Source organism: Bos taurus, chromosome 17 (genome assembly GCF_002263795.3).
Source record: "Bos taurus isolate L1 Dominette 01449 registration number 42190680 breed Hereford chromosome 17, ARS-UCD2.0, whole genome shotgun sequence".
Classification (NCBI taxonomy): domain Eukaryota; kingdom Metazoa; phylum Chordata; class Mammalia; order Artiodactyla; family Bovidae; genus Bos; species Bos taurus.
In genome coordinates, this window is record NC_037344.1 from 71,125,519 (window position 1) to 71,137,996 (window position 12,478).

Consider the following 12,478-nt stretch of genomic DNA (forward strand, 5'->3'; position numbering starts at 1 on the left):
TGAGGAGGGTTCCAGGTGAAACTGAGCCTCACACGGCAGGCTTGGGGCCTAGTGGGGAGCGGGGCCTTCCCGCAGGAATAATAATCCCCCAGGTTCTTGTTGCCTGGATCGCAGGTCATCAATTCAGGAGGACTGTAGACATCTGAAGCCAGGCCAGGGGTGAACTTAGCTCTGGGGGGCATCTGCAGGAAACGGGTGCCATCTTCCTGTATGGTGGAGGCGGGGGGAGGTGGTCAGGGGAGCCGGGTCAGCAGAAAAGGACACCATCGGGGATAAAGAGGCCATCCAGTGACTGCCGCATAAATAGAGTCCATTGGAATTCAGGAGGAGAGTCAGACCGACGAACCCAGCTCTTGCCAGGCTTAGAGTGTGGGCAGAGTGCTCCCAGAAGGTCGGGCTCTCGGACGAGTCAGCACCCCCGATCCCTGCCCAGGGTGCCTCCCCCATCGCCTACTGGCTCACCTGAGCACACCTGCAGCTGGACACACGGGCTCAGGGCCCGGGGCGAGGGGCCATCTGCTCAGAGCTGCAGCCCCACTGGCTCTGTCGTCCTCAGGACCCCGGCCTCGCAGCCCGCCTGTGCCTCCAGCTTTAGCCTCCAGCAGACAGCCGCGTCAGCCCAGGGACAAAGTCCACATGGACAGAGGACTCTGCGGCCTCCCTGCGGCAGAGGAGTCCTCCACCCAGGTCATCATCCCTGGTACCCTGACCCAGAATCACAGACGAGGAGGTGAGAGAAGCCAGGGTGGCGGTGTTCCATGGCTGCTGCCTGATCCCATTTCCATGATGAAAACTAAGACCCCAAGGGAGAAGGGGACCACCCAGGTCGCCCTCATTGGCCCTGCTGGGCACAATGCCACCGGGTCCCCCACCCAGAGTTGTGCCCGCCCAAATCTAACTCCCCTGTATTGTCATACGTTTTCATCATGAAGAACCGAGGACATGACATGAGAAGGCAGAGGAATAATATCCCCCGGTTCTTGTCGCCTGGATCCTAGGTCATCAATTCAGGGATGCTGCCAACTCCTGCCCACAACAGAATCCCTCCTCCCCAGTGGAGGCCTCGCCACCCATCCCCCACCACGTCATCTCACCTGAAAACATGTCGCTCGTGGCCTGGAAAGAAAGAACCTAAGCTGTAACTAAATTATCATGAGCAAACCCAAACAGAAATCGTCCACAATTCCTGAAGACCGGAAAACAGCTGCTCATGACGTGACTCACAATTGTCATAGAATATGTAGTTGGTTGTGTTTTGTTTTCATTCACTTTTTTTTAATGTCTCTTTCTTTCCGGTAATTTTTCATGTTAATAGTGATCAGTTTTTAAACTCTTCCTTTATTTTATCGTATTCATTTTTGTGTTGCTGGGTCTTCACTGCTTCCCAAGTTTTTCTCTGGTTGCAGCGAGCACGGCCTGCTCTGTCCTTGCAGTGTGCAGGCTGCTCGTTCCAGTGGCTCCTCCTGTTGCAGAGCTCAGGCTCTGGAGCCCAGGCTCATCAGCTGTGCTGTGAGGACTTAGGCACCCCGAGACCTGTGGGACCTTCTCAGACCAGGGAAGATCAAACCCACGTCTCCTGCACCGGCAGGCGGATTCTTAACCACTGGACCACTGAGAAAACCCAGTGTTCACTCATGTTTATTGAGCTACGGTTGACTTACAGAGTTGGATTAGTTTCTGCTGCACAACAAAGTGAATCAGATATGTATATATATACACGCACGTGCACCCCCACTTTGTAGATTTCTTTTCCATCCAGGTCATCACAGAGGACTGACTCGCCTCCTCTGTGCTGTATGGTAGCTTCTCATGAGTCGTCTGCTTTATACACAGACCTTACAAGAGCAGCGTGTGTATGTCAATCTCGATCTTCCAGTTTATCCTCCCCTTCCGGCCCCCTTGGCAACCAGAATTTTGTTTCCTACATCTGTGACTTCACTTCTGTTTTGTAAATCAGTCCCTCTGACCATCTTCTTAGATTCCACATTTAGCCGTATTGAGAGCTGCTTGTCCTTCACTGTCTGACTTCACTCAGGATGACAAGCTCCAGGTCCATCCGTGTCTCTGCACATGGCATTGCTTCATGCTTCTTTACGGGTGATCATATTCCCTTGCATGTATGTACCACATCTTCTGTATCCAGTCATCTGTCGGACATTTAAGCTGTTTCCACGCCCCAGCTATTGTAAACAGTGCTGCAATGAACGCTGGAGTTCACGTGTCTCTTTGAATGGTGGTTTTCTCGGGGTGGGATTGCTGGATCACATCCGGTACGTTAAGCAGCCTTGATGCTCTTCTCCCTGGGGCCTGCACCAGCTGACGTTCCTGCAAGCAATACAAGAGTGCTCCCTTTTCGTCACAGCCTCTCCAGCATCACTCTTCCTAGACATGTGGATGATGGCCATTCTGACCATTTGGAGGTGTGCTCACTGTAGCTTTGATCTGCATTTCTCTAATACTTAGGGATGTTGAGCATCTTTCCATGTGCCTCTTGGTTACTTGTGTTTTGGGCGCTGTTTGACTTGGTGTATTTTGTGTTGTTTCCAAGAGGCTTGGAAAGCCTTGAGCCTTTGATTGGTGGGTGTGTCTAGGGCCTGGTGGGTCCTCAGTCTCTCCCAAATGGCTCTGGCTTTTCCTAGCTAGAAGAGGCTGCAAGAGTGCGCCTGCTGCTGCTGGACTCCCCCAGGGTAGGGGTGCAGCCCCCGGCCCCTCCACCTCAAGCTGTATCTGGGAAGTGCTCACTGCTCTACGTGCCTGCAAAGTGGTGCTAGCTAGAAAGGTCTGGCAGGGTTCTGGGGGATATTTTGGCCAGAGGCAATCCTAGGACAGTTGGCCATTTCCCTCCACAGTGCCCTTTCAGGATCATAGGTCATTTAGCCAAGTTATCTTCTTTGGACACTCCAATCCCAGGACCCTCAGGTGGGATGGGAAGCCAGGGGCAATTGTAGTTCCGTCCTTCTTGCTCTAGTGAAGCAGTGAGTGAAAGAAAGGGAAGTCACTCAGTCCCATCTGACTCTTTGCGACTCCATGGACTGTAGCCTCCCAGGCTCCCCTACCCATGGGACTTTCCAGGCAAAGCTACAGGAGTGGGTCGCCATTTCCTTCTCCAGGAGTGAAAGCAGTAATTGATCCACAAAGGGAGGCCCGTCACACGCTCTTCACGTCTCCAGGAGTGGTTTCGGGTCTTATTTCTGCCCTTTAGTGGAGCACTTTTACAAAATAATGAGTGGTCTCTGCCACCTTCTGAAGGAGAACAGTCCGTCGTGTCGCGGGGAAGTCTAGGGTACATGCAGGCGATGTTTGAATCGCCCTGGTTATACCCTCTTGGTGCTGGAGTTCCCACCTTTGTCCAGGGCAGCCTCCGCTGGTGGCCCCAGGTCCTCCTGCTCAGGCACAGGAGACTCACAACTTCCTGCGTTCTGTGGGGACCGTGTGTTCCAGGCCCATCTGGTGCCTGGCCCGACTCAGGCCTGGGATGGCCCATGTAGCCCAGCAGCCTGATTCTCTTTAAAGAGATGCTGTCTCGGGACCACAGCGAGGGGCTTGCTCACATCTCTGTTCTGAATAAGATGCTCCTAGATGCATCCAAACGTCAGATGAGACCCTGAGGCCTGGCCAGGACACTGTCTAGTGCTCCCTGCAGACGAAGGCCGGGCTTGGAAGGCAACCAGCCCAAGCCCGCTAGAGATGCCCGTTTGAAGCCGGGAGAACCCCGGGGAACTGGAGATGAGCCTCTGGAGCCCCAGTTAGGGTCAGATGCAAGACGGTCACGGCAAATCCATTCAACTCGTGTCTATGGGGGGATTGGGACGCCCCTGCCCTCAGCCTGTGTTCTCACCAGGGAGTCAGGCTGCTGCCAACTCCACAGACAAAAGAAGCGGCTTCCTCTCTGGGGCACTTCGCTCTTCGGGCAGTGAAGGCTCCTGTCCCCCCCCTATTATTCCATTCCCAGCCCTTGCCGCCTGGTGGGAAGACAGTATCCAACACGCAACTTGCTTAGGGAACCTGCCTTCCAAGGCTCCTGCTGCTTAGCACGGGTGCCCTGTCCTGTCATCTGCTAAAGGAGAGGGTGCTGAAGCCCCTCTGTGAGCAGATGGCCAGCCTGGGGCAGTGACCCACGTCCTCCAGCGCAGCTGCAGGTGGGGCTGGGGCGGGCCTCCCAGGGAGGGGTTTTTGTGCCAGCCTGTGTCACTGTGTGATCTTTTCGGCGGCGGGACCACAGTGACCGTCCTGGGTGAGTCTCCCTCCTCCCTTCTCTCCCTCTTCTTTCCCCGAGGTTATGGACACTTTTCTGTCACTTTGCTCTTTTCTGTGCCCAGTGTCAGCCTGTGGTCAAGCCTTCACCCAGGAACCCTCCTCTGGGGCCCTGCCCTCTTCCCGTCCCCTCACCCCAGGCTTGTACTACTTGGCACTGAGGTCCCACCAGAGCCTCCCCTCTGACCCCAGAGGCAGGGGAATGAGCAGGCTGACCTACAGACTTGTCTGTCTGGCTCCGGGACCTCGCTCTCTGCTGTCCCATCAACCCCCAGTCTGGGTTCTATGCCACCCAGCTTTGTCTCTGACGGTCACTTGAGCCCCCATCTCATGGCAAAGAGGGAACTGGATTGCAGATGAGGGACCGTGGGCAGACATCAGAGGGACACAGAACCCTCAAGGCTGGGGACCAGAGTCAGAGGGCCAGGAAGGGCTGGGGACCTTGGGTCTAGGGATCCGGGTCAGGGACTCGGCAGAGGTGGAGGGGCTCCATCAGGCCTCCTTGGGGCTGCCGTGCAGATCCTGGGCTGGCCAGGGACCCAGGGAAAGTGCAAGAGGGAAGACGGGGGAGGAGAAGGTGCTGAACACAGAACTGGGGAAAGAGATAGGAGGTCAGGATGCAGGGGACACGGACTCCTGAGTCTGCAGGACACACTCCTCAGAAGCAGGAGTCCCTGAGGAAGCAGAGAGACAGGTACCAGGGTAGGAAACCTCCAGGCCCAAGAAGAATCAGAGAGGAACCTGAGCTCAGATCTGCGGATGGGGGGACCGAGGACAGGCAGACAGGCTCCCCCTCGACCAGCACAGAGGCTCCAAGGGACACAGACTTGGAGACCAACGGACGCCTTCGGGCAACGGCTCGAACACACATGTCAGCTCAAAATATACCTGGACTGACTCACAGGAGGCCAGGGAGGCCACATCATCCACTCAGGGGACAGAAGACTGCCAGCCCCAGGCAGACCCCCGGTCAACCATCAGACGGGCAGGCAAGGAGAGTGAAGGTCAGATGTCTGTGTGGGAAACCAAGAACCAGGGGGTCTCAGGACAGCGCTGGCAGGGGTCCAGGCTCAGGCTTTCCCAGGAAGATGGGGAGGTGCCTGAGAAAACCCCACCCACCTTCCCTGGCACAGGCCCTCTGGCTCACAGTGGTGCCTGGACTCGGGGTCCTGCTGGGCTCTCAAAGGATCCTGTGTCCCCCTGTGACACAGACTCAGGGGCTCTCATGACGGGCACCAGACCTCTGATTGAGTGATATTCTTCCCCTCGCCCACTTTGCAGGTCAGCCCAAGTCCCCACCCTCGGTCACCCTGTTCCCGCCCTCCAAGGAGGAGCTCAGCGCCAACAAGGCCACCCTGGTGTGTCTCATCAGCGACTTCTACCCGGGTAGCGTGACCGTGGCCTGGAAGGCAGACGGCAGCACCATCACCCGCAACGTGGAGACCACCCGGGCCTCCAAACAGAGCAACAGCAAGTACGCGGCCAGCAGCTACCTGAGCCTGACGAGCAGCGACTGGAAATCGAAAGGCAGTTACAGCTGCGAGGTCACGCACGAGGGGAGCACCGTGACGAAGACAGTGAAGACCTCAGCGTGTTCTTAGGGCCCTGGACCCCCACCCTCGGGGGCCCTCTGGCCCACACCCCCTCCCCCACCTCTCCATGGACCCCTGAGCCCCTGCCCAGGTCGCCTCACACCAGGGGCCTCTCCTCCCTCCCTGTTCCTGCTTCTCCTGAATAAAGACCTTCTCATTTATCAGCCGACATGTCTGAAGTGCTTTCTGGGTCTGGCCGAGTGTTGGGATTAGGGGTCAGTTCCTTAGGGAAGGGACAAGTGTGACCTGAGAGTCCATCCACTTGTCATCACCGCAACCCATCCCCAGGGACCAGGGAGCTCTGAGAGCCAGGGGAGCGATGACCCAGAGCCGGACATTGTCAGAGGCGCAGGCTCCTGGGGGCAGACTTACCGTCCCACAAACCCTGTCCCCCGGGAAGGGAAAAGGGCCCATGAAAGGGGCAGGGGATGCCTCGGGGGTTGGGGGCTGAGATTGGGAAAAAATGAGGAGGGTTCCAGGTGAGACTGAGCCTCACACAGCAGGCTTGGGGCCCTAGTGGGGAGCGGGGCCTTCCCACAGCAGGACTGTAGGCATCTGAAGCCAGGTTAGGGGTGGACTTAGTTCTGGGGGGCATCTGCAGGGACCAGGTGCCATCTTCCTGTATGGTGGAGGCGGGGGGAGGCGGTCAGGAGAGCCAGGTCAGCAGAAAAGGACACCATCAGGGATAAAGAGGCCATCAGTGACTGCCGCATGGAGAGAGTCCATTGGACTTCAGGAGGAGAGTCAGACCGATGAACCCAGCTCTTGCCAGGCTTAGAGTGTGGGCAGAGTGCTCCTAGAAGGCCGGGCTCTCGGAGGAGTCGCACCCCCGATCCCTGCCCAGGGCGCCTCCCCCATAACCTAGTGGCTCACCTGAGCACACCTGCAGCTGGACACACGGGCTCAGGGCCCGGGGCGAGGGGCCATCTGCTCAGAGCTGCAGCCCCACTGGCTCTGTCGTCCTCAGGACCAGGCCTCGCACCCGTCTGTGCCTCCAGCAGACAGCCGGGTCAGCCCAGGGACAAAGTCCACATGGACAGAGGACTCTGCGGCCTCCCTGCGGCAGAGGAGACCCCCCCCCCAGGTCATCATCCCTGGTACCCCGACCCAAAATCACAGACGAGGAGGTGAGAGAAGCCAGGGTGGCGGTGTTCCATGGCTGCTGCCTGATCCCATTTCCATGAGGGAAAACTAAGACCTCAAAGGGAGAAGGGGACCACCCAGGTCGCCCTCATCTTGATGGCCCTGCTGGCACAATGCCACCGGGTCCCCCACCCAGAGTTGTGCCCGCCCAAATCTAACTCCCCTGTATTGTCATACGTTTTCATCATGAAGAACCGAGGACATGACATGAGAAGGCAGTAGGAATAATATCCCCCGGTTCTTGTCGCCTGGATCCTAGGTCATCAATTCAGGGATGCTGCCAACTCCTGCCCACAACAGAATCCCTCCTCCCCAGTGGGGGCCTCGGCCGCCCATCCCCCACCACGTCATCTCATCTGAAAACATGTCGCTCGTGGCCTGGAAAAAAGAACCTAAGCTGTAACTAAATTATCATGAGCAAACCCAAACAGAAATCGTCCATAATTCCTGAAGACCGGAAAACAGCTGCTCATGACGTGACTCACAATTGTCATAGAATATTTACTTGGTTGTGTTTTGTTCTCATTCACTTTTTTTTAATGTCTCTTTCTTTCCGGTAATTTTTCATGTTAATAGTGATCAGTTTTTAAACTCTTCCTTATTTTATCGTATTCATTTTTGTGTTGCTGGGTCTTCACTGCTTCCCAAGTTTTTCTCTGGTTGCAGCGAGCACGGCCTGCTCTGTCCTTGCAGTGTGCAGGCTGCTCGTTCCAGTGGCTCCTCCTGTTGCAGAGCTCAGGCTCTGGAGCCCAGGCTCATCAGCTGTGCTGTGAGGACTTAGGCACCCCGAGACCTGTGGGACCTTCTCAGACCAGGGAAGATCAAACCCACGTCTCCTGCACCGGCAGGCGGATTCTTAACCACTGGACCACTGAGAAAACCCAGTGTTCACTCATGTTTATTGAGCTACGGTTGACTTACAGAGTTGGATTAGTTTCTGCTGCACAACAAAGTGAATCAGATATGTGTATATATACACGCACGTGCACCCCCACTTTGTAGATTTCTTTTCCATCCAGGTCATCACAGAGGACTGACTCGCCTCCTCTGTGCTGTATGGTAGCTTCTCATGAGTCGTCTGCTTTATACACAGACCTTACAGGAGCAGCGTGTGTATGTCAATCTCGATCTTCCAGTTTATCCTCCCCTTCCGGCCCCCTTGGCAACCAGAATTTTGTTTCCTACATCTGTGACTTCACTTCTGTTTTGTAAATCAGTCCCTCTGACCATCTTCTTAGATTCCACATTGAAGCCGTATCGAGAGCTGCTTGTCTTTCGCTGTCTGACTTCACTCAGGATGACAAGCTCCAGGTCCATCCGTGTCTCTGCACATGGCATTGCTTCATGCTTCTTTACGGGTGATCATATTCCCTTGCATGTATGTACCACATCTTCTGTATCCAGTCATCTGTCGGACATTTAAGCTGTTTCCACGCCCCAGCTATTGTAAACAGTGCTGCAATGAACGCTGGAGTTCACGTGTCTCTTTGAATGGTGGTTTTCTCGGGGTGGGATTGCTGGATCACATCCGGTACGTTAAGCAGCCTTGATGCTCTTCTCCCTGGGGCCTGCACCAGCTGACGTTCCTGCAAGCAATACAAGAGTGCTCCCTTTTCGTCACAGCCTCTCCAGCATCACTCTTCCTAGACATGTGGATGATGGCCATTCTGACCATTTGGAGGTGTGCTCACTGTAGCTTTGATCTGCATTTCTCTAATACTTAGGGATGTTGAGCATCTTTCCATGTGCCTCTTGGTTACTTGTGTTTTGGGCGCTGTTTGACTTGGTGTATTTTGTGTTCTTTCCAAGAGGCTTGGAAAGCCTTGAGCCTTTGATTGGTGGGTGTGTCTAGGGCCTGGTGGGTCCTCAGTCTCTCCCAAATGGCTCTGGCTTTTTCTAGCTAGAAGAGGCTGCAAGAGTGCACCTGCTGCTGCTGGACTCCCCCAGGGTAGGGGTGCAGCCCCCGGCCCCTCCACCTCAAGCTGTATCTGGGAAGTGCTCACTGCTCTACGTGCCTGCAAAGTGGTGCTAGCTAGAAAGGTCTGGCAGGGTTCTGGGGGATATTTTGGCCAGAGGCAATCCTAGGACAGTTGGCCATTTCCCTCCACAGTGCCCTTTCAGGATCATAGGTCATTTAGCCAAGTTATCTTCTTTGGACACTCCAATCCCAGGACCCTCAGGTGGGATGGGAAGCCAGGGGCAATTGTAGTTCCGTCCTTCTTGCTCTAGTGAAGCAGTAAGTGAAAGAAAGGGAAGTCACTCAGTCCCATCTGACTCTTTGCGACTCCATGGAGTGGAGCCTCCCAGGCTCCCCTACCCATGGGATTTTCCGGGCAAAGCTACGGGAGTGGGTCGCCATTTCCTTCTCCAGGAGTGAAAGCAGTAATTGATCCACAAAGGGAGGCCCGTCACACGCTCTTCACGTCTCCAGGAGTGGTTTCGGGTCTTATTTCTGCCCTTTAGTGGAGCACTTTTACAAAATAATGAGTGGTCTCTGCCATCTTCTCAAGGCGAACAGTCCGTCGTGTCGCGGGGAAGTCTAGGGTACATGCAGGCGATGTTTGAATCGCCCTGGTTATACCCTCTTGGTGCTGGAGTTCCCACCTTTGTCCAGGGCAGCCTCCGCTGGTGGCCCCAGGTCCTCCTGCTCAGGCACAGGAGACTCACAACTTCCTGCGTTCTGTGGGGACCGTGTGTTCCAGGCCCATCTGGTGCCTGGCCCGACTCAGGCCTGGGATGGCCCATGTAGCCCAGCAGCCTGATTCTCTTTAAAGAGATGCTGTCTCGGGACCACAGCGAGGGGCTTGCTCACATCTCTGTTCTGAATAAGATGCTCCTAGATGCATCCAAACGTCAGATGAGACCCTGAGGCCAGGACACTGTCCAGTGCTCCCTGCAGACGGAGGCCGGGCTTGGACGGCAACCAGCCCAAGCCCCGCTAGAGATGCCCGTTTGAAGCCGGGAGAACCCCGGGGAACTGGAGATGAGCCTCTGGAGCCCTAGTTAGGGTCAGATGGAAGACGGTCACGGCAAATCCATTCAACTCGTGTCTATGGGGGGATTGGGACGCCCCTGCCCTCAGCCTGTGCTCTCACCAGGGAGTCAGGCTGCTGCCAACTCCACAGACAAAAGAAGCGGCTTCCTCTCCGGGGCACTTCGCTCTTCGGGCGGTGAAGGCCCCCTCCCCCCCTATTATTCCATTCCCAGCCCTTGCCGCCTGGTGGGAAGACAGTATCCAACACGCAACTTGCTTAGCGAACCTGCCTTCCAAGGCTCCTGCTGCTTAGCACGGGTGCCCTGTCCTGTCATCTGCTAAAGGGGAGGGTGCTGAAGCCCCTCTGTGAGCAGACGCCAGCCTGGGGCAGTGACCCACGTCCTCCAGCGCAGCTGCAGGTGGGGCTGGGGCGGGCCTCCCAGGGAGGGGTTTTTGTGCCAGCCTGTGTCACTGTGTGCTGTTTTCGGCAGCGGGACCACACTGACCGTCCTGGGTGAGTCTCCCTCCTCCCTTCTCTCCCTCTTCTTTCCCCGAGGTATGGACACTTTTCTGTCACTCTGCTCTTTTTTGTGCCCAGTGTCAGCCTGTGGTCAAGCCTTCACCCAGAACTCTCCTCTGGGGCCCTCCCCTCTTCCCGTCCCCTCACCCCAGGCTTGTACTACTTGGCACTGAGGTCCCACCAGAGCCTCCCCTCTGACCCCAGAGGCAGGGGAATGAGCAGGCTGACCTACAGACTTGTCTGTCTGGCTCCGGGACCTCGCTCTCTGCTGTCCCATCAACCCCCAGTCTGGGTTCTATGCCACCCAGCTTTGTCTCTGACGGTCACTTGAGCCCCCATCTCATGGCAAAGAGGGAACTGGATTGCAGATGAGGGACCGTGGGCAGACATCAGAGGGACACAGAACCCTCAAGGCTGGGGACCAGAGTCAGAGGGCCAGGAAGGGCTGGGGACCTTGGGTCTAGGGATCCGGGTCAGGGACTCGGCAGAGGTGGAGGGGCTCCATCAGGCCTCCTTGGGGCTGCCGTGCAGATCCTGGGCTGGCCAGGGACCCAGGGAAAGTGCAAGAGGGAAGACGGGGGAGGAGAAGGTGCTGAACACAGAACTGGGGAAAGAGATAGGAGGTCAGGATGCAGGGGACACGGACTCCTGAGTCTGCAGACAACACTCCTCAGAAGCAGGAGTCCCTGAGGAAGCAGAGAGACAGGTACCAGGGTAGGAAACCTCCAGGCCCAAGAAGAATCAGAGAGGAACCTGAGCTCAGATCTGCGGATGGGGGGACCGAGGACAGGCAGACAGGCTCCCCCTCGACCAGCACAGAGGCTCCAAGGGACACAGACTTGGAGACCAACGGACGCCTTCGGGCAACGGCTCGAACACACATGTCAGCTCAAAATATACCTGGACTGACTCACAGGAGGCCAGGGAGGCCACATCATCCACTCAGGGGACAGACTGCCAGCCCCAGGCAGACCCCCGTCAACCATCAGACGGGCAGGCAAGGAGAGTGAGGGTCAGATGTCTGTGTGGGAAACCAAGAACCAGGGGGTCTCAGGACAGCGCTGGCAGGGGTCCAGGCTCAGGCTTTCTCAGGAAGATGGGGAGGTGCCTGAGAAAACCCCACCCACCTTCCCTGGCACAGGCCCTCTGGCTCACAGTGATGCCTGGACTCGGGGTCCTGCTGGGCTCTCAAAGGATCCTGTGTCCCCCTGTGACACAGACTCAGGGGCTCCCATGACGGGCACCAGACCTCTGATTGAGTGATCTTCTTCCCCTCGCCCACTTTGCAGGTCAGCCCAAGTCCCCACCCTCGGTCACCCTGTTCCCGCCCTCCACGGAGGAGCTCAACGGCAACAAGGCCACCCTGGTGTGTCTCATCAGCGACTTCTACCCGGGTAGCGTGACCGTGGTCTGGAAGGCAGACGGCAGCACCATCACCCGCAACGTGGAGACCACCCGGGCCTCCAAACAGAGCAACAGCAAGTACGCGGCCAGCAGCTACCTGAGCCTGACGAGCAGCGACTGGAAATCGAAAGGCAGTTACAGCTGCGAGGTCACGCACGAGGGGAGCACCGTGACGAAGACAGTGAAGCCCTCAGAGTGTTCTTAGGGCCCTGGACCCCCACCCTCGGGGGCCCTCTGGCCCACACCCCCTCCCCCACCTCTCCATGGACCCCTGAGCCCCTACCCAGGTCGCCTCACACCAGGGGCCTCTCCTCCCTCCCTGTTCCTGCTTCTCCTGAATAAAGACCTTCTCATTTATCAGCCGACATGTCTGAAGTGCTTTCTGGGTCTGGCCGAGTGTTGGGATTAGGGGTCAGTTCCTTAGGGAAGGGACAAGTGTGACCTGAGAGTCCATCCACTTGTCATCACCGCAACCCATCCCCAGGGACCAGGGAGCTCTGAGAGCCAGGGGAGCGATGACCCAGAGCCGGACATTGTCAGAGGCGCAGGCTCCTGGGGGGCAGACTTACCGTCCCACAAACCCTGTCCCCC

General features: G+C 56.8%; 1 protein-coding gene and 1 gene segment (V, D, J or C); both read left to right on the forward strand.

Moving 5' to 3' along the window:
* LOC789205 (immunoglobulin lambda-1 light chain-like) overlaps positions 1-12,249 on the forward strand; it is a 448,173-nt gene extending 435,924 nt beyond the window's left edge. For 2 of the 3 annotated variants that reach the window (XM_059876184.1, XM_059876185.1), the window contains exons 3-4: positions 10,440-10,477; positions 11,773-12,249. In XM_059876184.1, the coding sequence (XP_059732167.1) occupies positions 10,440-10,477; positions 11,773-12,092 (358 nt within the window). In that variant the 3' untranslated portion in view covers positions 12,093-12,249. 3 annotated transcript variants of the gene reach the window in all.
* On the forward strand, positions 637-6,015 carry LOC112442088 (immunoglobulin lambda constant 1-like). The segment is given in 3 exon segments: positions 637-730; positions 4,094-4,234; positions 5,536-6,015. Coding segments are annotated over 3 exon segments (555 nt in total).
* Positions 12,250-12,478: the final 229 nt, after the last annotated feature.